The 10806-nt window shown below is 34.0% G+C and overlaps 1 protein-coding gene across 1 annotated transcript; it reads right to left on the bottom strand.

Annotated features, from left to right (window-relative positions):
- Nucleotides 1–6429: 6429 nt before the first annotated feature.
- On the bottom strand, nucleotides 6430–9027 carry LOC105261523 (uncharacterized). The gene is made up of 2 exons (XM_011292349.3): nucleotides 8834–9027; nucleotides 6430–6832 (listed from the first exon to the last, which is right to left on the bottom strand). Exons 1-2 carry the CDS (start codon nucleotides 8870–8872, stop codon nucleotides 6482–6484), a joined length of 390 nt encoding a protein of 129 aa, XP_011290651.2. The 5' UTR covers nucleotides 8873–9027; the 3' UTR covers nucleotides 6430–6481.
- Between the last annotated feature and the right edge of the window lie 1779 nt (nucleotides 9028–10806).

Here is a 10806-nt window from a genome sequence, read left to right as displayed (position 1 = left end):
AGCTTGTCTTGCTCAACAAAACATTAAACAGCACCTATGAAACACATGCTGCTGAACTCGTCACCTTACACCAACAGCTAAAAACTATTGAAATCGGACGCCTTCCACAATTAATGAAATCGACGGCCATTCACCATCATACCATCAGCTATCTAGCTCTTTGCATTGGAATTGGAGTAGCCATATACGTCATTGTCAAGTTTCGGCACCACAGAACTTCCAACAATAACATGAACCCAACACCTACCCCTCGGCAGTCAGTCTCATCATCATACGTCATTGACCAGACAGTTTCTTGAACGTTCCTCGTTCAACGTGGGGGAGAATGTTCAAAAGAACATATTTTACTAACACATTTTTAATTTTGTTTTATTATTATTTTATTCTATGTCAGCATATAACTGACCTATATAATTATTGTTTGCCTTATGCAGGCCAATAGCCTAAATAAAGAAACACCTCGATTGGTTTCACATTGCATGGGTTATTGGCTGAAGTAATTTATTGCTTAGTTAACTTTAAATGCTAGTTTTAATGAATTCAAAAATGTATAAATAGAAAGCAAAAATAAATTTTCTTGGTAGATTACAAGAAATTGTAAACATACCAAGGTTACACAATTCAAGTGTTGTGTATATCTGCTTTAATTAATATTAATAAACAATATTACTTCCGAAATCGGTACGACAGCTTTAATTTCATTTTCTAATATTCCATACATATCTATGCGAATTCGGTCCATTTAGCCATGTAATTAAAAGATTAAACGGTTTGGATCATATTTTTGAAAGAAAATCCAAGTATTTCATTTATCTTCCATTCTAAATTCGATTCTTCCTCCTATACCACTTCTCAAACGTATAAGTGATTTCATATATGTCATATCACTCATACGCATAGATTTCATGCGAACGACAGGTATTGTACGATCAACCAAACTAGTTCCATAGACTCCGGTCGTTTGTATAAAAACTCTGCGTATGATTCACATGAAATCTATGAAATCACTCATACGTTTAGGATATAAACAGCTTGATCCAGCCGAACCTATCGTATTTTTTAAACGTTTATAACTTAAAAAAGAAATTTTAGATATGCTTTTCTATCAAATGAAAATGATACAATTAAATTAAGGTTTTAGACCCTAGGTATCTTTGGGCCAAATCCATTTAAGGACGTTTGGAGTCGGTTTAGCGATGTTCATCCGTCCGTCTGTCTGTCTATGTAGCTGCATGGCTGGTGCGCACAATAACTCTTGAAGGGAGTATCCGATTTGAGTTCGAAGATGGGCAATATCGGTCCACAAAGTCGAAATTTTCAAAAAACAAAAAAAAAAAAAAAAAAAAACAAGTTAAAAAGCAGTAAGTTCGGCCCGGCCGAACGAATTTGGAAATTTTCAAAAAATAAAATCCTTAAAACATTCTGTTAAAATTTTAAAAATACCAAATATAGCCGTTTTATTGGGGTCTATACGACGTGGGCCTACATAGGCATTGTTTGTCATAAGCCATTACCATATTCAAATTCGAAACTTGAAATAGACGGTAAATAATGTAGCTAAAATCATCAAAATATCGTATATAGGAAGGTACCGTTATATCGGAGCTGTGCGAAGACCTTGACCTGCATAGACAGTTTTGTGTCAGAGGCTGTAGCATCCATTACGAACTTCAAATACCACATCTCAAACAATTTCGGTGGGTATTGTACCTAAAATCGTCAAAATACCGAATATAGGGAGGTATTGATATATGAGTCCTATACGAAGACCTGGACCTGCATAGGCAATTTTCTGTCACAAACTGTAGTTCTCATAACGAACTCTAAATACCAAATTTGAAACAATTCCGGTGAATAATGTCGCTAAAATCATCAAAATACCAAATATCGGGAGGCACTGTTATATGGGGGCTATACGAAGACGTGGGCCTGCACAAACAATTTTCTGTCTTAGGTTGTAGTATCCATTTCAAACTTTAAATACCAAATTTGAAACAATTCCGGTCAATAATGTCGCTAAAATCATCCAATTACCGAATACCAGGAGGTACCGTTATATTGGGGCTATATGAAAACGTGGACATACATGGTCCATTTACGAACTTAACCTGCCTACTGGAAAATAAACATGTGTGTAAAATTTTTGCCATCTATCTCAATTCATTCAAAAGATAGCGCGATTACAACAGACAGACGGACATCGCTAAATCGACTTAGAATATTTCGCTGATCAAGAATATATATATATATATTTGGGTCTGACATGAGTATTTCGAGGAGTTGCAAACGGAATGACAAAGTTAATACACCCTCCATAGTATGGTGGAGGGTATAAAACAATATTTTACTGCACAGAAAGAGAAAGGATAATCCGATTTTGATCCAACTTTGCAAATCCTAATAATTGCATTTGTGCTAGGTCAGGTGCGAAAAAATACAATGTCGGTCCACTCCATCATAATTAATCTAACTCTTATAAAATGTAATGTAAGAGTCCGATTGTCTCCAAATTACATAGATCACAATATTCCTCCTCCTTCTGGTACCTATCCCACAAAAGCGTCAACATTTTCAAAATCCGTGAAGATCATAAAACGCGAAATTAACATCCGATTCTATTCAGACTTGACACATCTCAGTATTTCTATCAACACAAAATCTGTTATAAAGATGATAAAGATCAGATCATTCCTTCTGGTACCTCACCCACAAAGGGTCAAAGTTTTGAATAGCCAAAACCATAATAAAATCCGAAAAAAGCTTCCGGTTCTCTTCATATTTCACACATCTCATTATTTCTACTAACACAGTAGAATATATCGGTGAAGATGGAATATATCGGTCCACTCCTTCTGGTACCTCCCCCACAAAGGTTCAAAATTATGAATATTCATAAAGCTCAGAAAACTTGAAATTAACATCCGATTCCATTCAGGTATTGGTACATCGCAATATTTCCCTTAACACAACATCTGCTATAAAGATGGTAGAGATTGGACTATTCCTTCTGGTACCTTCCCCACATAGGGTTCAAGATTTTGAAAAACGCTCAAGGAGCGAAATTAGCATCCAAATCTCTTTAATTTTGATATATACAAATATTTTTGCTAACACAAGATTTGTTGCGAAGATGAGATATATCTGCGAAACCCTTTTGGTACCTCACACACAAAGGGTCACAATTTTCAATTCTTTTATCTGTCATGACTCTGGTTACAACTTTTTTAATTGTAATGAAATATATATTAAAATTAAATTAAATAATAGCTCACACATATCAAAAATGTCACCCTCCAGACAAATATAAATACCTACCTTGGAATTGTTACAAATTTCGCTTCAAATGTGCAGCAGGCATCCTTTCCTCTCACCAAAGAAAAACCCCAAGAAAAAAAATTGCAATTACAACTTCCAAGAATTTCTCATTTTTTGCTCCCTTTTTCCTGCATTGCTACAGTTACAATTGAAGAATAATTTATTAGTTCTTCAACCATTTACAGCGCATTGCTCGTGTGTGAACATTTCGAATGTTCTGGGGATGGGGAAAGAAAAGTTTTCCCCAACTGTAGTTGTATGTCTCTCATTTGACACATTAAAATCCTCTGCATTTTTAAACGAATTATATTTTTGGTTCGAATCCAGTCGCAGTTGGTTGAGTGAATGAATGCCGGGTTGAAAGTTAGTGGATGGATGCTTGAGAACTCCGATGCATGTGGAAACGAAAACGGCGCCCAAGTATTTAATCTCTCACTTGACAAACTGTAACACTATGAAATTGATGAATGCAGGGTGTGAGAGAAAAAAAGTGGAAATAATCTTTTACTTAACATTTATTTTTTCGGTAGTTTTTTTATTTTATTTTGGAGAGTGAACTTTATCACGGTGACATGTGAGAGACACAGACACACTTACATGAGAAATGAACTGTTGGTAAAAACTTTGTAATTGTTGAGGTTAATAGAGGAGAAAAAGTTCAAAATGGCATCAATCCTTTTTGAGGGAAAAATAGTAAGAGACAACAGATAATAGTAATCTAAAACAGGTTCTGAGCCTCACAAAGGGTCTACATTTTGAAAACTTATAACACTCAAAAAACAGTCTTGCTCAGAAATATTCTTGATTCATTCATTTAAGGGAAAAATAGAAAGAGACAACAGATAATAGTAATCTAAAACAGGTTCTGAGCCTCACAAAGGGTCTACATTTTGAAAACTTATAACACTTAAAAAACAGTCTTGCTCAGAAATATTCTTGATCAGCATAAAGTTCTATATCGATTTAGCGATTTCCGTCCATCTGTGGAAATCACCTTAGCTTCCAAACGAAATGAAGTAGGTTTATAAAATTTTACTCAAATGTATATTATATTTGCAGGACTATTGGTATTGAAAATGGACCATGTAGGTCCACGTTTTGGTATAGGCCCCATATCACGCTGCCTCAATATTTGCGGTATTTTGGCGATTTACATTATTCACCAAAATTGTTTAAAATTTGGTATTTGAAGTTCGTAATGGGTACTACAGTCTGTGGCAGAAAATTGTCTGTGCAGGACCACGTCTTCGTATAGCCCCATATATTCGGTATTTTGTTGGTTATAGCGACATTATTCACCGGAATCGTTTTTAATTTGGTATTTGAAGTTCGTAATGGGTACTACAGACTATGACAGGTCCACGTCGTCGTATAGACCCTAATATAACGGATACATTCGGTATTTTTATGATTTGAACAGATTTTATTTTTTTTGAAAATTACTAAATTCGTTCCATATGGTGATGGGTATTTAAAGTTCGGCCCGGTCAGACTTGCAGCTTTTGTACTTGTTTTATCAAAACTTCATACATCGTCCCAAATATATATTAGTCAAGTTTTTCCTGTTTCGGAAAGAATAATAGGAAAATATTTACCTTTTACACCAAAAAGTCTTCAAAACTTTTTTTTTAAGTTTTTTTAAAGTTTTTCCGGCCAAAAGTATTTCAACGTGACCTAAATAATAGGAAAATATTTACCTTTTACACCAAAAAGTCTTCAAAACTTTTTTTTAAGTTTTTTTAAAGTTTTTCCGGCCAAAAGTATTTCAACGTGACCTAAATATTAAAATTCAAAATTCTGGCCTTATCCACTTACTCAAGGGAAAAGATAGTATCATTTAGCCAAATCCACCTCCTTCTCTATGTACCACGAGGGGCTTCCACACCAAGTTTCAGGATTTCAGCTCTATCCCTGTACACAATACCAAATTTATTAGCATTTCGTATAGTTATAGTACGCATTTTCAAAACATTCTCCATATATCTCCAATCTACAACAGTGACCAATCTCCAGGTGAAGGAATATATAATTTCAGGATTACAGCTCTTTAATGTTTTTCTTGTTACCAAATTTAGTACGATTTAGTACAATTATAGTACGCATATCCAAAACCATCTCCTTTTCTCAACCCAAGACAACAACAGTGACATTCATATAAAATTTCAGGATTTCAGCTCTATTCCTTCTCCCATTACCGAGCGTACAATTATAGTACACATTTTCGAAACCACCCCATATGTCCAGGCTCCACACGAACAGCGACTCTGATACCAAATTTCTGATTTCTAGCACTATCTGTTCACCCAATACCAAATTTTATCGAATATAGTACTATTTAGTAGTACAAAAAAGTACGCATTTCCAAAACTTCCTACATACCACAATCCTATACTTCAAATTTCCCAAAACAACCTCCAAACCTCAAACATAGAAATCGGTTCGCCCAAAACGAAATTGTACCAAATTTACTACCATTTAGTACTTTTCGTGAAACTTTCCGTCAGTAATGTCATTTTCAAATTTCAGGATTCCAGCACAATCCGTTCAAATCCCAACAAAAATTTAAATTGTACTAAATTTACACACTTCCAAAACTACATCGACTCTACTACTCAACCTAGATACATATTCCAAATTTTAAGTTTTCATCGTTCACATGTACGAAATGTGGTACCAAATGTAGTACATTTTAGTACTTTACGTGCACTTATAGTACAAATTTCCAAAAACATTTTGGTACATCTATCATATACTCCATCAGCGACCCTCATTTCAAATTTAAGAGTTCTAGCTCTAATGCTTCCTTGAATACAAAGGGTACCATATTTAGTATCTTTTAATACTTTTCGTACCATTCTAGTGCCAATTTCCAAAAACCTTATCTGAAAAGCCTTATCTTATGAAAAAAAGCCTTATCTGACCCCTTTGAACCAGGATTCTGGCTTCAGTCGTTTCGTCTGGGCGTTGATAAATCGTTAAGTCAGTCAATTATTTGAAATAAAATAATATATTTCCCCCCATATATTTATCGTAAAAAAATACACTCCACATTCATCCGATTATTTATATTTATTTTTAAAATGTATCATCGCGACTAATCTTTTCTATTTTTAATAACAATAATTAGTTTTAGTTAATTTAAAAATTCTTTTTGTGTTTCTTTCCTTCACCAAAATAACGATGGCCGACTTGCCGACGATGCCAAGTAGGGTCGATATTTTCCCTGTAACGATGACAAAGCAGCCATTGCATCCCTTAGTAAAATACTGGCACATTGCTTGTATTCCCAAATATTCAGTACCGAATCGACGAGGGCTTCACATTTTGCCAGACCCTGTTTAACCTGTGCCAGAATAACTTCACCTTCCGGCCGGGCTTCGATGGGTAAGTCATATTGAATATACGATTGTGCCGTATTTACGATGGATTGTGAGAATTGTAGGGCTTCCTGAATTTCGGGATCTTGTAGAGCGGTATTATTTGCCGATTGGCCGTTTATAACGTGAGCGGTGAGAAGCTGAAAAATAAAATAAGAGATTAAAAATATAAGTAATTTTTTTTATTTTTATTATATCTCTTGATTATTTTAAAATTTATTAACAACGAGGATTATGAATATTGGAGAGGGTATTAAGAAGATAAATCATATCTCCCCGATAAAGTTGATCTAGCTATGAGTGTTCGACAGTCAGTCAATAATAAAATGCAATCAACCCCGCGCAACAATTGGCAGTTTGGATTCCGATCAGAATATTAAAATATATGGATGATATTGATGTATGAATCGTAATTGAATTTTTGACTTGCAGTCGATCTGAAGGTTTCAATTAAAGTTCGTTCAAGGCGAAAGCTGGTAAAATTTCGAACCGCAGAAAACCGAATACAGAAATCGATGAGTTATTAGTCAAGAACGTGCTGGTAGCTTTGCAATATTTGTTATGATGATTGTTACGGAAAAGCAAAAATATACCGGATTTTTTCAATATCTAATATTTGCAGGGTGAGATAAAAAAAACTTCAACAAATTCAAACGCCAGAATTTCTACATTTTTTTTTAATTTTATTCAATGAAAGCCAAAAATTTCGGAAATAGCATTAAATTTTAGAATAAGTTTAGATTTGTTCGAATCGGTCACCTTTGGCACGAATTATGGCCTTCAAACGGCCAATGAAAACGTCACACGCTGCCCGATTGTTGCACTGCCGTATTTTGGCCTATTCCCGGCGAAGCGCTTGCTTGAGGTGATCGACAATTTGGTATTTTTTAGTGCCAACCTTGCTTTCCAAAATACTCCCGACACAATAATCCAACGGATTGGTATCCGGAGATTTTGGTGGACATTGTGTGCTGGAAATGAAGCGAGGAACCTAATTTTGGAACTTTGTAAATTTGTTGGAATGTACAAGGTCTGCGGCCAAAATGTTTGCGTTCCCAAGGCTTTTATATACCCTTCAGAATATTTTCGGCATTCATATAACGTACTTCCCGATATTCGGTATTTTGACGATTTTAGCGACATTATTTACCGGAATTATTTCAAATTTCGTTTTTGAAAGTCGTAATCGGTACTACAGTCTATAACCAAAAATTTTGTATGTAGGTCTACGTCTTCGTATAGCCCCCATATGACAGTACCTCCCGGTACTCCGTATTTTCAAGATTTTTGCGACATTAATCACCGTTATTGTAACGAATTTCATATTTGAAGTTGGTAATGAGCACTACAACCTATGACAAAAAATTTCGTATGCAGGTCCACGTCTTCGTATAGTCCCTCCCCATACAACGGGTTTCATTTAAGTGGTAGTTTTCGGAATTTTTTGAAAATTTTCAAGTTCCTTCGAGGGTATTAAAAATTCGGCCCGGCCGAACTTAGCTCCTTTTTTACTTGTTGTTTTTTGAAAATCATTTTTAAGTATTTTTGGCAAAAAAAAAAAAGAATTTTCTATGAAAAATTTTAGAGATTTTCTACCATTTTTGTTGGCAAGAAGTCCTCGGAAAAGCATTACAAAAACCCAAGAAAATCTCTTACATTTTTTATAGAAAATTCATTTTTTTTTTTTTGCCAGAAATACTTAAAAATAATTTCAAGGATCTTCTCAGCAAAAATTTCGAATTTATGTGCAAGGATGTCTTGCACTTTTTCGGAAACATTTTCTCAAGGACATCATAGTAAAAAATGTGGATTCCCTACGATTTTTCAAGTTTTTAACTTCGTCCCTTATTTTGCAAGATTTCAACGTCCTGGAAAAAAATGAGAGTCTCGTGGTATTTTAAATCGCCAAGACACCAAAATAATGGATTTGTTGAAAATAATTTCAATATCTTCCAGACAAAATATCGAGTAATTTTCAAGAATATTCATTGCTTTCAATAATTTTTAATAATACTTCATTTTTTGGTCAATCGCTGATCGTATATATCAATCTTCAATTGGCTGATACTTTTTTATTCGATTGTTAAATCAAAACTTAGTCTTTCAATTACAATATCTTTTTTTTTGCGAAAAACACTTACCACACAGAATGCCAATGAAAATATTGTAATTTGCAACATAATGCCGTATTATCGCGATTTCCGCACTTGATTCTTTACTTAGTGGCCGACTTCGTTGAAATGTGGCTGCAGCAACAATTGCCTGTCTCGTTGTTACGTCTTTACAAATCTTCACAACTATTCGTTTTAGATGTTCTGTTTTTTTTGCTGTGATTTGATATTAACTTAAGATTAGATAGCTCAGTCGGTTTTTTATTATGGTAATAGAGCGAGCGAGCGAGTGAGTGGTGAGAAGATCGGCAAGAAGATTTCACTGCACCTGTCCCACATCCAAAGCATTTGCGTCGTGTTTGTGTGTTTGTTTTGGCATCAACGCTCCCTCCCTTCCCCGTTGCCCGCCATCCACGTCGACAATTTAATGGAAGTGAAAAAATGTGACACTTTAAATGTGGGTTTTGTTGGCGTTACTGTTGTTGCTATTTTGTTAATATTCACGTTTACATTATGTCAACTCATACATTTTATGAACAGCGAAAAAGGTGAGAAGGATTTTACGTCGCCGTTTTATTTAATTCAATTATGAGTCAGTCGCCTTATCTAGCGAAACATTGTATAAATATTAAAATTTCATAAATTTATAGAGTTATTATATTTTGTTTTTTTTTTTTTGTATGTAATAAATAATTAAAAGTGAGACAACTTTATCTGAATTAATTTTGTTAGTACTACCTCAAACTGGGGAAAGTTTGGTCTGGGAAAAAATATAACAAAATTATTGGGAAGTGAATGTAATGCAAAACGGCCGGTTTTGGAAATGTAAAAAACGGCAAGGTTCTGTCTTAAAAGTTTTCGGTTTTGATGTACATATAGGGTGTCGATTCGAATTAATGTGTCCAAGAAGTTCACAAAATTACTCTCTAGGAAGTCCTAAAATATATTTAAAAAGTTTACAATTCCTGGCGAAGAAATATTAAAAATTATATTTGTTAAAAATTCTCGATTAATATCCAGGCTCTCCTGATATATATATTTTTTTTACAAAAATCAGCGATTTTTATTCTGGAAATTCTGGAACATATTTTTAAAAACGCCAGGATTTAATAAAAAATATTTTACATAAATCCACGATTCTCGTCCTGTAAATCCTAAAAAATATATTATAAACAATCCAAGGTTTGTATCCAGGAGATCCTGAAATATATTCTTAAACACGATTCTAGGGCAGGAAAATCTAGCATATATATCCTCAAAAATTATTCTAGGGTTGGAAGGTCTAAAAAATGTATATATATTTTGTAAGTCCACGAATCCCGACTGGGAAGTTTTTTGAAAATATTTAATAATTCCATGAATTTCCCTTGAAGTTCTTGAAAAATATTTTTTAAAAACCTATGCTTTTCAAGCAGTTCTCAAAAATATATATTTGAATATCCGAACTTTAAACCAAGAAATGTTTTAAAATATCACAATTCCCACCCAAGAACTTTAAAAAAAAAAATTTCAAAGTATTCCTAAAAAACAAACTGCCAAGTCCACTATGAGAATTTTTGGAAAAAATTTCTCTATTCCTGTACAGGTCCATAAAGTCCAAGAATAATATTTTTAAAAATCGACAATTCTCGACCAGGTAGCGTTTGAAATATATTTAAAAACCCTGATTCTCATTCAGTGTGTCTTAAAAATATATTTCATAAAAAAAATATTCACTGAATGAGAATCAGGGTTTTCCCGACACCAAGACAGGAAAAGCATTTTATACAGTCCACGACTTTTAGTCAATAAGTCCTGAAAATCAATATTTTTAAAAGAGTAAAATAATTAACTGACTTAACGATTCATCAACGCCCAGAAAAAACGGCTGAAGCTAGAATCTTGAACGGTTGGGTTAGGGTAGGGGGATTATGGAAATTCATACAAGAACACTAGAGCTAGTAATCTCAAAATGTACTAAATAAAGAACAATTTGTATTTGAGCTAAACAACAGGAGTGGAAT

This window comes from Musca domestica, unplaced genomic scaffold (genome assembly GCF_030504385.1).
Source record: "Musca domestica strain aabys unplaced genomic scaffold, Musca_domestica.polishedcontigs.V.1.1 1, whole genome shotgun sequence".
Taxonomy (NCBI): Eukaryota; Metazoa; Arthropoda; class Insecta; order Diptera; family Muscidae; genus Musca; species Musca domestica.
Note: the sequence above shows the minus strand (reverse complement) of the source record. Positions and strands in the feature narration are given on the sequence as shown.

What these genes read in the sequence shown, in the direction of transcription:
- LOC105261523 (XM_011292349.3), bottom strand. Translation starts at nt 8,872, where the DNA reads ATGTTGCAAATTACAATATTTTCATTGGCATTCTGTGTG. An exon ending in TTTCATTGGCATTCTGTGTG is followed by an intron (nt 6,833 to 8,833) that starts GTAAGTGTTTTT and finishes TTTATTTTTCAG; the next exon opens with CTTCTCACCGCTCACGTTAT.